General features: G+C 42.3%; 1 protein-coding gene across 9 annotated transcripts in view; it reads right to left on the bottom strand.

Annotated features, from left to right (window-relative positions):
• Positions 1-22,809, bottom strand: part of MAPKAP1 (MAPK associated protein 1) — a 100,032-nt gene that overhangs the window by 26,730 nt on the left and 50,493 nt on the right. For 7 of the 9 annotated variants that reach the window (XM_030507370.1, XM_030507371.1, XM_030507372.1 and 4 more), the window contains 2 exons: positions 18,664-18,773; positions 69-176 (listed from right to left, as the gene is read on the bottom strand). In XM_030507370.1, coding sequence (XP_030363230.1) covers positions 69-176; positions 18,664-18,773 — 218 coding nt within the window. Of the gene's footprint in view, positions 1-68; positions 177-13,497; positions 13,622-18,663; positions 18,774-22,809 lie in introns of all 9 variants that reach the window. The other 2 variants (XR_003994518.1, XM_030507374.1) reach the window with 2 other exon arrangements.

Consider the following 22,809-nt stretch of genomic DNA (forward strand, 5'->3'; position numbering starts at 1 on the left):
TTCCAAAATACATAACTTATGTGAGTTTAAGCAATTTACAAGAGCAAAAGTGAAAAGGGGAAACATACTGTTCTCCCGGACAAGGCAGAATTCCAAAGTGCTCTGGCTCTCCAAGGTACAGTCTAAATCTACTGGGACATTAGGTTCACTCTGCTTCTCCAGCCGATACTGAGGACCTGAAACATAAAGTAACTTGTAAAATCATCTGTTTTCTAACAAAGTGATGGCTTATCACGTTCAACTAACATGAAGTTACTCGTAGCCTAGAGTAAGGCAGGTAGATGTTTATGTTTCAAAGCTCTTTGCCAAAGGGAAGGGCCCTGTTGTCAAAAGATGGTGTGCAAAGAAACAGCATATTCCAGTCATCTTCAGCTGTCTACCAATGCTACCTGACAAACTCCTGTCCAACATTCCTGCATTATTCCTACACCAGACGAGCCTGTATTAAATACCCAGCCCATGCTGCAAGACAGGGGTACTGCCTGTTGTACAAAACACCTATTTAAACCTCGCTGTGTATCTGTGGTATATTAACTGGGTACTTTCCCTGATGTGAACAAGCACAGTCTGAAGGCAGGCTGCTGTGAACGTGATCCCGGCTGCTGTTTGCTGCAGGATGGAGCCCTGTCCTGCGCAGCCCCAGGGCTGCAGCACACTGCAGTTGAGCCCCATGAGCTGCAGCTGGCCCACATGGGAGCTACCCTGTGTACCCAAGCCCATTCCTCTTCCAGCTTGGGACTGCAGCCTGCTTCTGGAAGGTGGGCTCAACCCAACCTACACTCACATTTGGAAAGCCAAGAAAAGCCCAGCTACAGCCTTGGCGGTGTCTGCACAGAGCATCAAGAAACAGCTGGGAAGGAAAGCAGCCCTGCTTTTATGAATTGCATTTTGTCATGAAAACAAGCTCCATGACACCCAGTTTGGCTATTTCTATCTCTGCCAATGGTGCATTTCTTGGAATGTGGTGCTTGTGAAGCGTGGGGTAAGGATTTCCTCACGCCTCAGCAGTCATTGGCACTGCCTTCCAGGCTGACTAGAGACAGGGAGTTTGGCATCACCCAGCAGCTCAAGGGCTGCATGGAGCAGAAAGGGTCATCAAGAGATAGGTTTTATCTTTTTGCAGAGATCTGTACACTGTTAACACTGAACTGCATCAAACTTAAGTACGGGCAGATGCTATTGTTTCCAGTGAATTATTTTCATATACATCATGTTTAACAGTAAATGTTAAAGATTCAGGTGCCAACTTTCTTCTTCTCAAACCAAATCACCAAAGGACAGATGATACTGCTTAAAAAACTGCTTTCCAACTACATTAATGGATCCAACTACATTAATGAATCTCTACTCCTGCTCACACCCAAGAGCTAAGTGCACACAAAGTTCTCAGCTGTGTAATTTCTGTATAATTTGGTAAAATAACGCTAAACAGATACCTGAAAAAAGTTGAAGTGATGCAAAGCACCTTTAAACCAGGTCTTAATGTAATAAAAACCCTCTAACTGAAATAACGAAATCTATTCCCTCTTTATCAGTACTTAAAATATTTCTGAATGTTTCCTGACTTTGAATTATGATAGTAAATGATGAAATATTTAAAACATATAAAAAAATTCCGTATTTTAGCCTCAGATGGCATGCCTAAGAAATGGAATTTGTTAGCCAATTAATTTTAAATTTACTACAGCAGAATTTCAATTACAGCTCCTCATTTTGTCTCCCCAGAAGCCGTGTGAAGCGCTCACTGCACAGCCCAAGCACGTTCTGCTCCTGAAGTGGAGTATTACTTCTCGGTAAAATGGAGCTTCCTTATTCCTGGTGGCACACAGAGCACATCCAGAGCCAGGCTATTTGCAGGTCAGAGGAGAAAAGCACGACTGCTCCCTCCCTGCCCCAGCAACCGCACGTGTAGCTGGTTGAAGCATTTACAGAACAAACCAAGCTCAAGAAACAGCAGAGAAGTCTCATGCCAGCACAAACAGAAAGGCAAATGCATACAGCATCATCCTTTCTCCTCTCCCAGCTACTGGAAATGTGATTACAAATTTAAACTAAATTAAATAAACAGAGGCCTGGCTTGTTAGGCAGAAGCAAAATATACTGAATTGAAACAGATATCAAAGTGGTAAATCAATTTGTATTTAAAAACTGGTGTAGTTTGAAAACAGAATCAGTGACAGCAAAACCTGCCTGCTTTGTCCGTTTGTAAGCCGAGGTTCCCAAACCACAGCCAAATGCTGAACGATACCCAGCAATGACAAAGGCAGCAGAACTGTTGGTTCCACCTGAATGTCTGTATTCTTGGTGCTTAGTACCAAACCCCTAATTCCAAGTGCTCCTACCACAGATGGAAATCACCAAGATCTGCTGACGCCAGTGCCCATCACTGTGTCCCAGCTCCCTGGTTCTTTATTACAGCCTCTCTCCCACTTCCACCCCAAAAACATTTACAATCAGAGCAGAGGAAGAAGTGCAGTTGGCCCCTCTTGGAACTCTAGACCTCTCCAGGTGCCCTCTCAGCTGGACGCACCCAGAATACATCTGTGATGAGCCAAGAAGTCCATTCCATACAACACATTTCTAAGCATGATACTTTCACCTATCCCACTAAATCATTTCCTCTCATTCACACAGTGCTGTGTGAGAGCTGCTGCAGGGGACTGGCACCAAACCACATGCTGTGCTCTCAGCACAGAGAGATGGACTCACCGCTGTGTTTCCGAGACAGAGTGATGGGGCAAAAGGACAGACATCAATGCCTTAAAATTATCACAGAATCATACGCACATGATGATAAGGGGACAAGGTTAAAAGCAGGAGCTTGGCAGCTGTTTGCAGTCCCTCTGTGTGGATCCGATTCCACCAGCTGGATCTACTCAAAGAACAACATCACCCAGCTCACAAACAATCCTCACGCCTCTGAACAAGCTTCCTGCCACCCTGCAGAGAGCCACTGGTGATTATATCCCTCAACACCACAAAGCCAATGTCAAAGGATGATCTTTACCTGGAGCAACTTGAGAATTCTGTGAGCAGGTAAATTGTTCTATCCAGTTTGTGTCAAGACTGTATTAACTGTCTGCTAATAAAGGAATGACACAGAGCTACAGATCAGAAACCAAGGCAACCTTCCACATGAGGAACTCCTTTAAAACAGAAAATACTATGGAATGTTTATGTATATATATAAAAATATATCTCTCTGTATAAATATATATATGAGAGTATCTACTCTTAAATAATGTATTACTATCTGTACACATTTATATGACCTCTGCTTCACAACAGATTAAAAATGTTAGGCTGATTCTGCAGAGGACGTTTACTTCTCTCACAAGTTCAAATGATGTCATTGTAGTAGAAATATTAGGTAATGTAATGGTCTCCTAACAGAATACTGCTCTGGGAATTTTAACAAAATTCCAAGTGCTAATACCAAACCTGGATTTTATGGATTTCTGTAATCTGATGCAAATGCTCTGTGCAGCTCTAATATAAACCTTTAAAATCCTGGCACGGTTGGTCCTGGCCAACGACCCAGAGCTCTCTCACTGACAGCAGGGACTACAACTCCAGCACGTCCCACATCCAACAGCACTGACCTGGGGCTGCAGCCCAGAGCTCCCACAAAGCGCTGCTTGCTGGAGCTAAGGGGCAGAGTAAATCATGTGTATTGTGTTCCACCACCAAGCTGGGAGCAAGTACGTTAAAATGGAAGTTACCACGGAAAAAAAATGCAGAAGACAAAGCTAATGAATACAAACCCCTCTTCTAGTTCTGCAATTTTGTCACAAATACTTGGAGAGAGAAAAACTGTTGCTGGGTTATAGCAAGCTGGGTGGAGAGACAAGTGTTCATATGGCTGGAGAGGAAGGAGGGAACCAAAGCAGCCCTCTGAAATGAGCCACAAAATGGTGAATGAGAAGGGGCTATACCTTCAAGCAAACTCTTTTTGTTCAAAAACTAGCAGAAACTGTTCGGGGTCCCAGAGAGAGCGTGAGAACTGTCCCTTTCCCCACCAGACCTGCTGGACTGATGCATTAGGTCTTCTCCACTCTTGGGCCACGCTACTGGTAAAGTGCCCTGCAGGCAGGAGCGAGAGTCTAGGTCACACACTGCAAATACTACCAGCAACAGCAATTCTCTTCTTGACTTGCTTTGGTGACTGCCAGACCAGCAGCTGTGGAGGAATGGGGTTAGCATGGAGGGACAAACAGAGCTGCTCACTTCCACTGCACAGCATCTCACACCTCACCTGCAGAGCCTAACACACAAACCTTCTGCTACAATGCCCCTTTAACCAACTACACCATGGTTCTGCCTACAGATACCCATCTACTCCATTATTTCAAGACACCCCTTTGAACACAAGAAGGTTTATCAGGAATTAAAAACAATCAAGGAAACAGCCCCCAGTGCCACCTCCACAACTTCCCTACAGCACAAGGCAAAGGTGTGCTGGGAAGAATCCCACCGCATAATGAAATTAAGCAGCTCTCTTACAAAAGGCAAATGGCCATCCACATAACAACAAACCAATTCTGTTGCTATTTAAGCCGCAAAGCCTTCAGAATGGGGTTTTGAAAGCATGACCCGTCAGTTCTAATTTTTAAAACTTATCCTTTCAGTCAAGACTAGAAAAAGGCCCATTCCAACTTTTATCTTCACTACAAAGTGCTGTTATCTTGGGCTGATGTCAGGAGCTCGCTCTCTCTTTCTGCTGACAAGCAGAGACGAGAGAGATAAGATTGGGAACGAATCTCACTTCTCTGAGTAAATAAATAATCAATACTCATCTAAATGTAAATGAGAAAGTATCCCCCTCTGATAACAGGGCTCTTATCAAACAGCCAATTTTCTACAGACATTTGGCCTCAACCAAATCACCATCATTCAGCCCCAGCCTAATGGCTAAAAATCGTAACTAAATTGAACCGATCACCAGAGATCAACTAAGTTCAGCCATGGCTACTACAGGTTCAAATGTTTGGAATGCAATTTTTCCCCCATTAACTTTCAATAGCAATGAAGAATACCACGGTCAGGGGTTGAATCTGCACAATAAACAAACACCAACACTTAGAAAGAGAATGAGGCTTTAAACAACACCCTGAACAAAACCTCCATCTCTGAACTAGTTAATAGGGTAAAATGAGGATTGTAGAAAGATTTACTTCAATATTTAATGTTTGTGGAATTGTCAACCTAAGCTAAAAAGACCAGTAAAAGCAAAAAGAAACCCAAATGGTTTAGAAATGATCCTATATTTTACAGCGTTAGTTTCTGCAACAAAACACATCGCAATATCCTACTTCTCCCTTGTCTTTACCTCCCTCTCAAGAGCTCCTACAATTCTCACTAAAGCCCCGGTTCCAGGTATGCTCTATCAGCTCTTTCTGTTCCCTTTATGGCCCATACATTTGTTCAAAACACTTTCAAATTTCTAATATCCATAACACTGACCCCCAGAATTTATTGCACCATGTAAGAAAAAGCATTCTCTCTTGTTTCAACCCACCACTTTTGGGACATGCAGCTCTTGGCTTAGAGACAACTATGACAAACCACTCCCTATTTAGTCTCTACCACACGCACCTCATAGACCCTCTTGCACCCAGTCATGTCTTTTGCAAACTAGAAAAGATCTTCTCTCCTTAGCACCTACTCCTCATTTCGTGTCTGTTCCATTTTCATGCTCATCTATTTCTGTATCTTTTTACTTCTATATTATCCTTTTTGAGATAAAATACAACAATTACGATGTGGGCACACCATGATTTATGGACTGGCAGAGTTATGCTTTCTGTTTTGTTCTCTGCTTCTTTCCTAATTTCTGATGTTCAATTTGTCTTTCTGACTGTTCCTAAGCACTGAGCTGAAGTGTTCAGAGAACTACCCGTGACGATTCCAGGATACTTTTCTTGACTGATGGAAGGTAATTAGAGCCCATCATTGTACACATATAGTTACGGTTGCTTTTCACCAGGTATATTATTTTGCACTCATTGACACTGAATTCCCTCTCTCATTTTATTGTCCTGTCACTCAGCATTGAGAGATACCTCTGCAGTGCTTCACAGACAGCTTTTATTTGCACTATTCTTACTTCTTTTGTATCAACAGCACATTTTGTCACATCAGCATTCACATCCTTTTCCATGCCCCACATTAACGGAACAATGCAGGTTCTACCAGTTCCACTGGAACTCCACCAGTAACCTAGTTACTAATAACGGAGGGCCATTATTCCTATTCTTTGTTTCCTGTCTTTTAATCAATTATTAATCTATGTGAGGATCCTCCTTCTCATCCTGTGACAGCTTAATTGCTTCATGAGCCTTTGTCAAATCTTTTTTGGAAATCTAAGCATGCTGTATAAAACACATCATCCGTATTCAGATGGTCTCTGACTTCCTCAAAGGCTGCTCATCGGTTTCCACGGCACAACCTGCTCTGCAAAAGCTATGCCCATTTTCTTCCTCAATATATTGCATCTGTCTGCATGTCATCTATTAATTCTGCTCTTTGCTGCAATTTCATTTTACAGTTTGCCTGGTAAGGAAGGCAAGGTATACTGGTCTCTCCTTCAACAAACTCTTGCCACCATCCACATCTGAGAGAGCAGCAGATACAAGCAACATGTTATACATCACAGTTAATAGCACAGCATCTTCGTGTCTGACCTCAACCAAATCTTTCAGTGACTACTGTCTGCTCATGGTGGTTTGTACTGTTTGTGGATTAGGTTTTCCTGGCACAGCTCCTCAGACAACTCTCTGCAGAAACACTCTGGCACAAAGAACATCTCCAGCCTTCAAACGCCAGAGCTGCTGATGCCGGCAGCAGGAAGGGGCATACACCCACCGTATTTCAGCTTGACACTACAACTCATCTCTTTTATAGCACAAGACAACCTGTCCCTAGTGAGCCAGCAAACACTATGCCAGGAGCTATGACACCACCCGAATGTCCATTGAGGTGAAGGATGTGATATTCTGGCTCATCATCCAAAAGATAAGCACGTGCAAGAGCCAGTGTCACTGTGTGGGGACGAGCAGTGCAGGCACAGCACAGCGACAGGGGACACTTTCCTGTGTTTACAGCTGTAAATCCAAAATAACACATGAAAAATCAAAATTTAAAGACAGTTAGTCAGTCCTCGCCTAATAGCCAACGCAGTAGATGCCAGGCAGACAGTAAATAAGCAAAGTGGACATGAGCTATGTTTCAGGCTCTATCCATGCACAGAAATAAGACAGGAAAGTAGTCAAAAGAAAATAGCTGATAAACATTTAATGGTGATGTCTGTGGTGCTTTCCTATTTCAAGTTTCTCCTTTCACAAGGATACGCGATTTATTGCCTCACTGCTCCAACCCTAGGTTTTGAAAGTGTGATTTCTTTTGAGTTTAAACTATATTTATATTTATTTTTTTGTTATCACTTTTTTATTATTGCCATAGAAAATATTTGCTGGAAATATGTTGCAGCTATTACAAGGTCATAAAAAAGAGGAGGTTTATGTATTTCTATCATTTCAAATAGTCTGTCAGAAAGTATCAGTCGCGCTAAGTGTAAGACTACTGGATTCCAGCTTTCCCTCTGCCAGCACATGGGCGGCATATGGAAGAATTAAAATAGCTCAGCAGCATGAATGCTTGTTGGGAGCTGGCTGGGAGCAGGCAAACTGTGGCACCACACTGTCCCCGGGAGGTCCTCCTGGGTGCAGCCTGCCTACGAGGGGCATGGGTGTAGACTGGGTTTCCCATCAGTGCTAGACACTGACCCTGGGCCAGAGAAGGAATACCAAGCAGAAACAAAGACGACTGAAGGAGAGGGATCGATACACTGCAGAGAGCACAGAAACCGGGAGCAGGGAAAGGTCTCAGGCCTCTTTCCATAGGATTTTTCTTAGAACGTGACAGAAGGGGCAAGGATTCCATTGTGTGCTTGGCAATGACAATAAAACAACAGAAAATATGTAAACAGTTTGAGAGGAAATAGCTGTAAAGCCAGAATGTTTACATCTCAAATACTACTGCTCTGAGGACATCTTAAATCTGTTTATCCGTTAAAAATCCCCAAAGCCCCTCAACACCTCTGAAGTGGAATAAAGATTTTATCATTACAAATGCAAATAGTGGTTAATAAATAAAGATATTGAAATAGTGAAAACAAACTTTTAACGTTGTTCACAAGCAAGAGACTTTTTTTTAGTCCAATCTGTTTTTCCTTAACTTGCACTGTTGTGACATTACTGAATTTTACACACAGTTATCTGCTGCTCTCTGCAGAAATACAGATGGTTTTTGTAGAAATAAACAGTCATTTATATGAAACAATTGTAAAATAGTTTATGGAAACCAGTGGTGTAATGCATTCAAATAAATGCCAGGACCGGCTGATGGAGAGCCAAGGTGTTAAATCACACTGCTTAAGAATTCAGCTGTGGGAAACAGATAGTAAATCCAGAGTGACAGAATTTCCAGTGATGGCAAAGGTTTCTGACATCTAGTCCAGTACACAAAAACTACAGCAGTTCAAACCCATTTTACTTAACACCACCTTGACAGCCAGTGAAATTAAAGAATTTAGTCAAAAGCCCCTTAAAAAGAAACAAACACTTCATTTATGTATTGCTTTTTGGTAGTATAGAAAACACGCAGCATGACTAGCAGCAAACCAGTCTTTGCAGAATACTAACAGAAGTGCTTTATTTAATTGCTGCTTTAGAGTCCTATTCTTCTTGCCTAAATAAAGCTGAAACGATAAAGAAATCATCATGGTTGATCTATAATGTGATGTACCTACAGCAGAAATACCACATACAGGTTTGTTGGGGTTTTTTAATCACAAATTTAGGGGACCATGTCAGGGCAGGCAGCTGCATGGGGTACTGGCAGAGCAGCACACGTTACACCTGATGAACCCTGAGTCCTCTCCACACTCAAGAGATGGCACCAGTGTGAACATCCTGCAGCCCAAGCTCGGCTGGTTATTTGTGATGCAGATCAATATGAGGGCTCTGCCTTACTTACTTGGATTATGAAGTGAGAAAGCACTTTCCCCTGGTCACAGACGTGTAAGTGATAACCCTGGGGCAACACAACAGCCTTGGTGGGTGCGTTTCACAAAACACTAGCAGGAAGGAGACGGTCCCATGAAGGTACTTGGGGTATCAGCATTACCTTTGTCCATCAGAGTGAGTAAAATAAACAAAAAAGTCTCTATCATCCAAACACTGAACTGCAGGATATAAAATGTCACATAAATTACAGCTTTATTACCAATCCAGAAGAACCAATAAATGTATCATTTCAATACCAACAGCTCTATAATAGACTCAGTTCAATATTTCACTTTCATTCCAGAGGCCAGGCACAAAAAATTTTCCTCACCCATTCCGGCTGATGTCCAGAATCCCATCAGCCCAAACACACAGGACTAATGAGCTATTTCTATCCTGACAAACTATTCACAAACTTTATTCCCGATGAGCTGTTCCACATACACCAACACCCCCATCCCCTCATCACATCAGTGTCTGCTCAGCGTCAGCAGGCTGGTGAGAAAGGGCTTGCTGAAATAAATTATTACGGCTGCAAAACAGAGATGGAGTTTGTAGGCAGAAGGAAATCATTTTGAGCGGCCTCTATCACACCCCCTCTAGCACAGAGGAGCTCCCCCTGTGCCACACCAACCCTGCTGAGGAAAAACTGCTACAAGAATAAAAGCAAGCAATCCTTCCTCTTTCCCTAAGAGACATCATGGCAGAAAGCAAGCATCAGACCCAAAGACAACTCCTGGCATGTGAAGGCAGAGAGTGCTGAGCCCAAAGGGTATGGAAAGGCACAACCTGGTAGAGGTGAGCCCCTCCGAGGACAGCCAGCCCCTCACCGTGGCTGGCACGGGACTGGGCAACCAGGGAGAAAGCTGGGACAACCGGGGGCTACACGTTTCACTTACACCTCCGTTACTATATTGAAAGGTGGGACAACCAGGGGCTACACATTTTACTTACACCTCTGTTACTACATTGCTGTTTTGGTGAAAGGGGCACAGCAAGCAGTAGAGTCTTGACCAAAGATCTGCAAATACTGATGATGTTCTTAATTTAAATCCTGCTAACATAAACAGCCTAATGCAAGGAAAACCAGGATTTCTGAAGCATCTCCAGGTAAAGCCACTCAATAACTGGGGTGCAAGACTCTGCAAGGATGCTATAATTATCCAAAACAAAGCACTGAAAGCCAGAGAAACTCTAAACTACCATTACGCAGAAAAGCATGCATGTAAACATGAGGAAATACAAATTAATTGGCTTTTCACTGTCACAGATGCTGGGGCTTCCATCTCTTTAAGAGTCAGAGCAAACATATGCATCGCCTACTCTAACATACTTACTTTTAAATTTAAACTCCTCAGTTACCACCATGCAACGACAGTATCAAACTTTAATGGCAGTTTATTTTAATTGTGGTTCATCTCTGAAAAATGCTTTAATCGCAGGGCTGTGGTTTTACATAGTTTCTTTTATCTTCCTAATTCTCCTTTTTTATACATATAAACGAATACATATATATGTAATAGCAACACAGACATACCCCCCCTTTCCAGCTGTTGCTTTTTGTCCTATTCCTCTGCCTACCAGTGCGGATGAGGAAGCAAAACTCCAAGTGAGTCCTACAGCTCCTCCTGCACCAAGAGCTGCCACCCCAGCCCCAACCCAGCAGCACGCTGGCACGAGTCAGGAGGCCTCTGAGAGAATGGTTCCTGCCTGGCCTGAACACCCACAGCCCATCAGTTCCTCCTCTCCTCCACTTTCCAACACCCTGATAACCCCCCACCATAAACTGGGAGAGCAGCACCATCCAAAAGATGCTCAGAATTAGCACTTTGCCCCATGCTTTGTGTTCTCCTGCCACACGCGAGCACCCACTTGGAAAGGAGAACCACCACCCTTGCTCCAAAGGGTGGCTGCAGCTCTGGGATACCCTGCCTGAGCCGAGAACACAGGCTCACAGCAGGGCCCCTTAGGAACCCCCTGCAGCCAGGCACCAGGGTCTTAATCTTCTGATGAAAGAAAAACATTAATTGATGGAGAATAATAAGAAAATTCTTCATTAATGCCAACAGTAATCTCAAGGCTACTAACACATAAGAGTCTCAGGAGTTTAATCTATTTAGGAACTTACAAGAGCTATATTCTGTTTCGGGGATTACCAGAGAATCCCAGAATACCAGGGTGGAAGGGACCTCGAGGATCATCTGGTTCAACTTTTCTAGGCAAAGCATGATCTAGACTAGATGGCCCAGCACCCTGCCCAGCCAAATCTTAGAAGTGTCCAATGTCGGGGAATCCACCACTTCCCTGAAGAGATTATTCCAATGGCTGATTGTTCTCATTGTGAAAAGTTTTCTTTACGTTCAGTTGGAATCTCCCCAGGAGTAACTATAACAACAGGATTATTAGGGATATTTTAAAAAGTCACAGCACTACACTTCTTTAAAAACCTAATTTTCAACAATTTTGATGTTAAAACGGAGATGTGCACATGACAGGAAGGAGATTCTGGGTTAGAATTCTAAGGTCTAGTTTCAGGAGAGCCTTCAGCAACAGAGATCGCGGGCAGATTCACTTAGGACTACACAGTGGACCACAGAACTGTATTTGCCTTCAATCTGAATATGACCTGCTCTGCAGAGGAAGCAAATTTATGTGTTATAAATGTCCCTATCCTGCCTCTTCACTGCCATCCTTCCCTGCCTGCAGCCACCGCTGCACTCCCAGTGCTGCCGCCCCGACCCGCTCTCTGGCCACGGGGATATGGAGCCTTCGTGCCCCTTCCTGGCACTTTGGGAACGCCAGCTCTCCTTAGCGTCTGCGGGAGACAGGAGCAAGACAAATGAAATCCGGCACCACAGCATCAAGACCAAGTATTTACAAACATATCTGCTGAGATACTCCAGGAATAGGAAAATTGTGGGACAGGTCTAAACGAAAACCGTCAGCGTTGCAGCATCCGCGTGATTTCCCGTGGGCCTGGCGGGGTGCTTGACAGTAAGTGGTTTTTCACTCAAGTAGCGTCTTTGCAGCGCTGGTTTTGCTTTTGTCCTGGGTAAGTTTTGGACAAAATGTGTTTATAAACAGTTTCAGAAAGCATGTTTAAGAAATATGAAGTTAAAAGTGGTGCTGAGACTGTTATGTTAGAAAGTGAATTTTCAAACAAAACTCAGATCTCTGTTCCCTGGTTGCTTTCTGAATGGAAGATAAGCCTCATGCAGCTCTCATTTATTTTGAGCTTCTGTTCTCCAAGTTCTGAAGGATAACTTAACAGCTTTGTGTGAATAAATCCAAAACTCAGGAATAATAAACCATTATGAAACATGCTTTTGTAATAGATTCTGCTCTGCATTACCTGGTGGAGGAACAGATTATTTTAACTGGCCTGTGCAGCTTTGATTCTGTTGTAGCGACTAAAATATGATATGGAGACTTATTTTTAGGCCCTATTCCTGTTTCTTGAATATCTCCCTCTCCTTATTATTCAGCTTCCTGTGGCAGTGAGATAATACACTTATCCAGACTAGTAAGATTATTTTAGACTATTTTTGGTCACTTTACACATTTTAAAGAATGCAAAAAGCACTAGTTGACAGCTGTTAGGGACTTGAATGTTATTGTAAAGCAGCTGTTTTCATTTATAGGAAAAGTATTAGTCTTTCTCCAAGCTGAACAGAATACTAAGTTAATAACTCACTCTAACCTATGGAAAATACAGGTCATGTCTGAGAAATGTTGGCAGAAGGTATTGTTTATAACAATTAAACTTGTATAGCATTTTGTTCTTAAAAGGACTGAGTGTTTCTGGTTCAGGGATGTTCGCAGTTTGAAGCAGCTATTAAATAATCATCAGTAGCATGTTCACCCTGCAAAGAATTTCTCCTTAAAATCAGACAAGATTAACCAGACAAGGCTTCTCTGTTCACAAGAAATTTCAAATGAAGAGAGGCTGACATGGACCAGAAACAGGCAGGATCATTCTAACATTTCAGCATTTTACACTGTTTAGTTTTGTCTCTAATTTCCTTCAAAGCACATTCGGTTTTCATATACTGACATCAATGCCTAATTTGTTTGAAAACAAAGCCTCTGTACACATTCCCTCTGCATTCTTATTTACTTTACATTAGTATTTATAGCCCATTCAGTCAAGCTCTGGAGGAAAAGGCAACCGGCATCCCAGAGAATATATCTGTTGAAAAGCAAAAGGAATGAGATCGCTCAAAGGCGAGGAAGATAACTTTCAAGTGTATATGTAGCTCCTGCACATATTTGATTTGAGAATCACCATGGCATCAAGATACACAAAGTATCAAGAATGAAGTCATCATCTTTCTTATGTTCTTAACATTGTAAGCCATGCAAACGTATTTTATAGAAAATATTGAATGCAGGCTTTAGTGCAGATATAAAAAGCCTGATAAGATCAACTTGCCTGCTGCACACATTGTGGGATGCTGTCAGACCCAGGCTCAGCCGTGCTGTGGTGTCTGAACATAAGGCACTCTGCACTTTGTCTTGGAAAAACGGTGCTTCCCTTGGTCCAACTGAAAGCCTTCCTAAAAAGTAGGATTTAAAATGTACATCTACCATGACCTAAACTCCTACGCTCACTGAGCAACATGTAAGTCTTGCTAAAAGGCTGGTAGAAATACACACCGGATTGACTGTACAGGAAAATCATTCAGTGGTAAAGCAAATCAAGTTATACTGACAATGGTATTTTACAGTTACACAACATGATTTGTATGACCTACAAAACTTCCTCTGCAAAGCATAAGCGTGGGATTTAAAAGCATGTCTAATATCTACCTTTTTTAGAAGTTAATATTAAAGACTCTTACTGATTTCTAGGGAGGAGATTTATACCAAGGACTAAACCACCCAAATCTCACCTTCTAAAAAAGCTTTTCAAGACTCTGTTATTATATCTGCCCAAAATCCAGACAGCACCATGTCTGACATTTTCCCTGATACACTCAGGAAGAACAAGAAGTTCTTATGCTCATAATTTCAAGCATGTGACTCCCTTTCTGTAGATCTGCCACACTGCAGACCTATTTTATATTTAAACCATCAGCTGCTGGAGTGCTCACACTGTTCCTCAAAGAGATCCTCAAAGATCCTCAAAAAACATCCTCAAAGAGATCTAGACATGGCAAAGATATACAAAGCAATCCTTAAACTATCTGTTTAAGGCTCTCCACAGGCTCTTTATCTGATATCTCACAGAGATATCAGGCTCTCCACAGGGCCTTTATCCCAGCACCTCAGCACTGCCCAGGCCAACGTGACACGCACAGCACAGGCTCTGCAGCACTGAATCGAGCTTTCATTTTCCCCCCCTTTGCTGCCATAGTCAGGATATTGCCCCATCCTTAGTCTCTTTCTTCCCCATTCTGGCTATTCTGAGAAAACACTCCTGCATGAGAGATGTCTCCGAGCCTCCCTCAAGGTAGTTCGCTGCTGGATTAGACCAGTGTCCTCTGGGAGCTCATTCCACAACCAAGAGTGTTTCATTTCCAGCTCTCACGTAAAATATGCATGTGCAATACATGCTGCTGAGCATGCAATAGGTTAAACAAATGGATGATAAAGTATTCTACTTAGTTATTTTTCATTACCATAAGAAAACATCAATTACATTTTCTATTTTATGAGTGTACACAAGGGAATCCATTACAATAACGGAGAGGTTATATGACTGTTTCTGCCGCGTCTTTCCCAAGCAAAAAGAACAGTTAGTTTTTAAAGACAATGAAACCAGCCCAGAGAAAAGGAAGGCACACCAGTATATCTGCATAGACAGCTCCTATCCTGACTTATCCAGACTGACTCCAACTAATTAAACATCTGCCTCAACAATTTCCTCTGCAGATTTATCTCCTCCAGTATGTAGAACTGACTGGTTGTAACAGGCTTTTCCCTAACTTCTGCCATTCCCATGTACTTCTTCCAGTTGGTTATTTGGGCATGTGGCAAGAGATAATTCAGTATTCCCATGAATCCGCTGCTGCTGCCTGTGGTGGGACAGGTCAACATAACACCTAACTAGAGCTAGGCACAATCAGAATATTGCTGCTTTTGTTTTCATGCTGCTTTTTATGAAGCAAAGGTTGTACCCCACTTCTGACTCCTTCTACTGACCCGTACCTTCCTGCAATGAACAATCTTTGGTTTGAAGTTAAATCACAGTCAAAAGCCTTCATTCAGCTTTAGTCTTTTCAACAAAAGGGATTCTGATATAAGGACACTGATATCTTTTACTGACGTAGTTCGCACTACAGTTACTACTGGATTTTTAGGGACCTGCAACCCAACTGCTTGTTGAAAAATCTGCTTGTGAACTGCAGACTATTGCCTGGATAAAATAACTAGAGAAAACTAGTCTAGTATTTTAGCCCTAGTCATGCTGGAACATACCCTTCCTGACTATACAACAGAAGCTCTCCAATGTCTTCCTCACCCAAAACAGCCAACCAAGGTTTGCATTTTCCCACAAACATGGGACCAATTTGAAAAATGTCATGTAAGTCAGCGGTGAAAACAGGTCAGAAAGCAATTTCTTATACAAGTACCTGAAAACAGCATAAGCTGTAAATGTAATGAATTCATTTGCCCTGGGAAGACTGGTCTGAAGGCACACTGAAAATGTGCAGGAAGGTTCACAGGCATTTCTGGTTTATTAAACTACTAAGAAAGCTTTAAATAAACATGTTAAGTCTATTTTTGGTTAGTTCTTTTTAGAAAATCAGAACAATCAACTTAAAAGGAAGCTTTGCTGAACGAGAAGAAACCCTTTTCCTAAATTATGTCTTATCTTTTATTCAGAACTTTGACATCCTAATCCACTGCTTAATAATGACTTGAACTCCAGCGGTGCAGGACTGTACTGTGCTAATAGTCTGATCTTAAATTCCATTTATCTATGCATCTCCCAGTGAAAGTTAAGAGGCATATCCACTCCAAACATGAAGAATCTGGTGGTGAACGCAGAGTGATGCCCAAATCTTTTTCCACTCTTGCCCCAGCCTGTCCATGCCCACTGTGGTGACATCCTGAGTTTTAACCATCCTTTAGCCCAGGCAGCATTTCCATCCACCCTGCTGACAAGCAGAAGGGAGCTAGGAAAGGCTGGATTTGGATCCAGAGGGAAGTGGAAGCAAGAGGATCCCTCTGTGCAGACAGCTGTGATTTCTGCTGTTTTAAAGATGAGAGGCAAGACCCTCCAAACCCACCCCCCCCAAGCCTGCAGTCTGATGAATCACAGTCTGGATAAGGGAAGTAATTGGGAATGAGGGGCGTTTTGGATAAGGGAAGATAATTTTAACTAAAAAAGTTCAATTTGTGATTTACCCATTTAATACATAAATACCTAAACAGAGAAGTCCCTTCACCCATGCGACAGTATTACATGACAATTTCAGTAAAGCATTATGAGTGCTCACCGACATTTAAACAACAACAATAATAAAATATTTCATTTATGAAATTCAGTAATATGGGAATTCAAGCAGAAACCTTTCATTCTTCTTGCAGTGACTCCAGTTTATGAAGCTTACAACTGCAGGTCCTAATTCCGGGTGTAGCTGTACACATTAACTGAAATCTGCAAGCAACACCAACTATTTCAAGAAATCCAGTTACATGTACAAGAGTAAATATACCTACAAGTAACCAAAATGTTTTTAGTTGTGACTTCTGCTGTGTTATATCCACAGCAGGGATGACAGTCATATCTCAAAGAGGTGAGATCTCACATGGATAATCTATAAAAGGTAAATCTGAAGCACAGAATCATAGAGCAGTTTGGAAGGGACCTTAAAGATCATCTAGTTCCATCCTCAAATGATTTCTTATTTAATTAAAAAAAACCCAAAATGATATATACATGTTTATATACCCTGTTACTACAAAGGTTTCTGAGCAGGAGTGCCAAAACAGTAGAAACAAATTAAGTATTAGCTGAAGCAGTAAACGACAGGTCCATTCCATTTCTAAACTACTGAGCAAAAGTAACAAAATAAAAGCAAAAACAAATGTCAAACGGACAAAGAGTAAAACATCCGTTACACAAAGGAGGAAAGTAGTTTAAAGACTGAGCTAACTGAATCTTTTAGCCACCTCCCTTCAGGGAAGGGAAATCTGACCCCAGGAAATAAATAAAAGTCACCCAAAAAAAGTGAACAAAAGAGGTGTTTGAAAAAACCAGAACACCATTCATCGCGGCTAACGACTTGTTCATTATGAGTGATGATGGATAAAGACTTCTCACGCTGAGATGAAATCAAGATTTATATGCATTGTTTCCTCTCCCAACTTGTGGGAAGATCATCATCATTTAATTCTATCTCTGCGGCCAGTGATGGGCATCCAGAGAGCTGGTTATCAAACGGCGCAGTCAGCTGGCAAAAGCCGAAACGTGCAGTTGGCACATCTGGACCGAGCCGCCACAGCCGAGGGTGAACAATGACTCCTGGCCAGTGGCCAAATTGCTGCAGACGCTGGCGGGTCTCATCCACAACACCCGACCAGCAGCTCTCTCTCCACCCTCCCCTTTCTACACCCCCCCCCCCTTTTTTTTTTTTTTTACGAGAATCAGATTTTCATTGCTTCATTCAATTGCTCTCCTCTGCCATTTTTTACAGCTCTTATCGTTCCCTTGGAATATGGCCTTGAGACAGCTCATCCGTGTCCTTCACTGTGTTATCTCTTCTAACTTTTATTAAAACTTCAGCTCTCATCTGAAGATAGCTAATTAAATCCATGACAGATTATATACTCGTTTAAAAACTGCGCTGAGCTACTTTTTCTAAGGAGAACAGGGTTTATTTTCTTTTCCCATAGTTAAAACTAAGGGTATATAAGGAGGCTTCATTCATTTACAAAGACAAGATCCTTATCTTCTCCTAGTATATAGATAGGTTTATATTAAAGTTCCTTTGTTGCGTGACAAGAGTCGGTGCAATTTCTCACAGTAATTATTTCTTGTTGCTGGAAAGATCCCTCAGCCTTATACTTTTGAAATATATATATACACTAACATATATGTGAATGCACATTTACACCCTGGAAAAGCATTGCTCTGAAATATAAATGCAAGCACAGTAAATTTCCTTTTTTAAAACGCTGGAAAGTCTTATCTATAATAATTTTGACAACATCACAGAAAGTAAATTTTTCTTTTTCTCTACGAGTAATGAGGAATCCTTTAAATTATTTAAAATCATACTAAGCATCGTTTTCTTACATAAATTAAAAGCATACACAAATTCCATCACGGACTGGTCTTACTGTACTTCCACCCATCATCTCAAACTGCCGCTAGCTGGACTTGAATGCAAATGGCTTTGTTATCATAAATAAATATTTGCAGTAATGGATATACTGCTCTGCAGCAAACATTATGCAGCTCCTCCACTGTCTGCATTTTGCCAGCATCTAGAACACAAACCCATGCACAGAACTGCTTTAGAGAGGTGCTGAAAATCACAATACCCACTGAAAAAACCTGAGCATCTTTCACAGCCATTAAAAAGAGATATAAAATATGCTCATGGAAAAACACCCTACCCTCTAGAAAATAGGATAAATAACCCACCTGAGCCTCTCTGTGATCCCTTCCTTCTCTTTAAGGCCTTTTGTAAGATATCCTTCATGGTGACCTTCATACTGTCCACCTGAATAAGTGAGAATCCATGAGCAGCATTTCTGCAAGACAGATGCACATGCATTTTTACAAAATCATCATCATCAGGCAGCTCACTGCAATTTTCATTAGTTTCAAGCAAAGGATTTGTTAGGCACAACAATTAACAAAGTTGTGCTATAAAAGTGAGTTAAAAGGAGAAACTAAGCAAAGTCCCTTAGAAAGGCAGAGGCAGAAGTGGAGAAAATGGATTGAGATTCAAGGCATGTAAGGATATTCATAATTTGTCTTTATTTTTGATCACTTTGTGCTCATCATTAAAAAAGAAAAATGAGCAAATGCACCTGCAGAGCTCCTCAACTCCTCATTATTAAGTATCTGTTAGGCGTTCCTCAGTGCATACAAGAGAAACAGTTTGCAATGTCATTGTCATACAAGTCCCGATGGCAAACATGACAAATCATTAAGAAATGGAAGAATAACACTCAGAGAAATAACAGCTCTGCAGCTCTATTAATGTAGAGTATTATTGCAAACTAAGGAATGTGCTTTTTTTGGACGTATTTTTTGTGTACATCACAGAACAAAATATTGGCCATTGCCTGCAGGAGAGCCCACACCTTGGGGAAACACAGCCAATGGCATGGGAATGGCTACGGATGATACCACCAGCCAAACACCAAAAGTGGCATCACTGGGGAAGCAGAGAAGGTGACAATATAATAGAAGAGACACTGGATTAATATATCAGTAAATTTTGCCCCTTAGACCTTGCAGTCAATCTCTGCTCATGTCAGTAGATGTCACTGCAGACAGTTAGCACAGCAGCTTGAGAGCTGCTAGGCACCCACAGGGAGAGATTTGCACTGCATGGAAAAAACCTGGTTTGCAAAGCTATTTAGACAGGAGGAGGAGCTTTGTATCTGGCAACCAGGAATTTTAATCAGGGAGTAGAGCTCTGTATGAATATCACAGCTGGAATATTTTTTAAAAGCAACTGGCAGTCAAAAGCAATCCAAGCAACACAATAACATCATTAAAACCGCAAGCATATTACATGTCACTTTAAGACACAAACACTGGGAATACAAGTTGGGAGTTCAGCTGTGGCATTCCCAGCCCATGCTGTGACACAGCTTAGATGACTAAATGACATCTCCAAGCCCTCATCATACATTATCACGTCTCCTGGCCCCTGGCTGCAGGGCATACACGGTGACGAGTGGACTCCCTGCCTGGGCACATGCTGGCCACCACCTTGCTGTCCTGCAGCTCACTTGTGCTGTTCTCATGGCTAGCAGAACCACAAGCACACACTGTCTCATTGTACCCTGCTCCCAGGGCAGAGCTACCTTATCCACCCCACTAAGCTTTCCAACTCAACATCATCTGCCCAGAGTGGCTGGAACAGGCAGAAGAGATGGTCAAGAAATCCACAGGGTGGTCATTTATGCATTACAAAAAAGCCTGTGAGTAGTGCATCAGATGGGTCTGTTCTCAGAGCATCCCCAGGCTCCTCACACCCCATGGCAGACAGTCCCACAAGCCACTAGTATAAAACAGTGTCTCCTTCTCATCAGTTGCGAGTGAGACTCATCTGAATTTCATTCTCAATTCCCTTTGTTCTTGGCAAAATAAAACTGCCCAAAAGCCCCAAATTTATGTTCTCTAGACCATTTATTATTTATAACTCTATCTTACTCATCTTTGAACCAAATATTCCCAACCTTTTCATGCATCTACTTTTTCCGTCTCTATTTCTGCCATGTGTTTCATACAGAATGAGCAGAACTGAGCCCACTGCTCCACATGAGGGAGTACCATCCATGCCTGCAGTGGTGAGACTGCCAGTCTCAGAAAAGCCCAAGGACTCAAGGGGTTTGACTAATGCCATGTAGTGAGCAGAGACCCTCCTCAACTCTTCAAACCTTCCCTTAAGCTGCCTTGGAGCTGGACAACGTGCATGAGCACCGCACAACATCCTTCTGTTGCCCAGCAGTTGCCTAGGCATTCACCTCACTTCCCAAAATCACTACAGCACTAGCCCAAATTGACCTGCTGAGGACTTTTTAAAGTGAAAAGCCTCTTAAACAGCCATACTATAATTACACAATGAAACTACCTTTGTGCTTTTATTTAAATAACACAACGTTTGTCAATGAAGCTCTACAAGAAAAGCCTGACAGATGTGACCCAACCATCACAACACCCGTTCAAAAGATATTTGGTGCCTTCGGGTAATTTGTAAACTGCTCTGAAATACAGAAAGGTTTCCAGAGAACTGCAACCAAAATACAGGAAAATAAAATACAGGGCCTGTAGATGACACCATGACCAGCCCCACTTCATGGTCTGACCATAGCTGACCGAACCCGGGGCTGCTCCCACCAACGAGTATCTGGAACCTCCCGAAAACGGAAAATTGTCTTTTGATTCCTGACACTTCAGCTGCTAAAGAGCACATGCTGCTGTTGATCCCGTTCATGTTGCAGGCCATCCTGACTTGGTCGATTCTTTCTATTGAGCAGCTGGCCTGAGAACTGTCAGACTAATTTTCCTGACACTCTATTACTAACTCATGCCTGAGCCTCAGCCATTCTCTGCCTCAGAAACTGGATCTCATCCCAGAACAATCTTTAAAAGTTTACTTTACTGATCAAAGCAAAATAAGAAAAACCTCTGTGTTTTACTATATTTAGTGTGTTATCCAGTAAGTGAGACCTTGGCAAGAGCACTGAAATGTAAAGCGCACCCCGCATTTGTAAACTTTTGGATGTTTGCTCTGGAGCAGAGCCAGAGGGTCTGAAATGCCTGCCTCAGTTCAGATGCATGATTCTCTCTTCCTTTGCTCTGGCTCACTAGGCATGCAGCCCTGGTTTTCTCTAACAATACACCACAGAACCTCAATAACGACATTTTAGCACTCAGTAAACCCACATATCTGAGCCAAGGGTGGATTTAAGCCCAGACCAAAGAGATTCTGCTGTCATCCTGGGGTCAGGCCGAGGTGTCAGAGCCCATTTCCTGTGCTGCTGTGGAGAAGCCCCGCACCATCTCCTATCAAACAGGCCGGGAGTCTTGGAGCCACCCTCCACACTGGATCACCTGAAACATCATCAATCTACCATGACCCGCCTTCATGTGGAAACAGCACATTGAGGCTCTTGTGGAAGCAATACACCCCGCGCCTCACCTCGCCAGCCTCCCAGATACGCTCTGCATCGATAATGTGCATGAACTGTCCCCGCTCAACCTAATTCCAGCATTCCTTCATTACAGTTATGAATGGCGTATTTCCATTCCATTCTTTTATTACAATTATGAATGGCATGTTTTAGGTTACCCTGCTAACGTGCGATACCTTTATTTTAAGTTAACACCCTAGGAAACGGGAGAGACAAGCAGATGCTATTCCATCAATTAAAACTGCTGCTTACAGATTGGAAGCCAAAGAAATTCCTTAGCTTGTATTTTCTGTCATTTTGCAAAAACATACCTGGGTGACAAGGTTAAATCAAGCAAAGGAAATCCCTGGCACTTATCATCCACAGGCATTACTGATAAATTGTGCAGTGGAGGAATAAAGGATTACCTTCTGTATTTTTTCATTACACTTTTCTTTTGTTACAGAATACATAAATCCATTGTGGCACAATGTAATATGTATCATCGTGCTACACCTGTGGACGTTTCATAACGGCTGCCATGTCTGTGCAGTCAGCAATGATAAGTGAACCACCCGTGAATGTTAATGATAGTGATCATTCTGCGGTAACTTGGCTTTCCATCTTCTTTTACAGCCTCAGCGCTGGAGCCAGGGTGGCAAGGTTCAGAAGAGGAAAAAGAAAACAACACAAGAGGCAAGAGCTTCGGTGGGCTGACACCGGGGTGTTGCCCTGGGGGGGGAATGTACTCATAGGAGGCATGGAAACAGCAGTGTCCTCTCCGTGGGCTCTGTTTGTGTGACAAAATAAAAACCCAGCGCTGAAAGGACAAAAGGGTTCTGTTCTGAATTGAGAAACAAACTTTTCCAAAAGCTGCCTTTCCAATCTGGAGCAGGTTCATCTTTTATTTTTTAACTATTTTTTTTTTAAACAC

The sequence above is a fragment of the Strigops habroptila genome, chromosome 15 (assembly GCF_004027225.2).
Source record: "Strigops habroptila isolate Jane chromosome 15, bStrHab1.2.pri, whole genome shotgun sequence".
Classification (NCBI taxonomy): Eukaryota; Metazoa; Chordata; class Aves; order Psittaciformes; family Psittacidae; genus Strigops; species Strigops habroptila.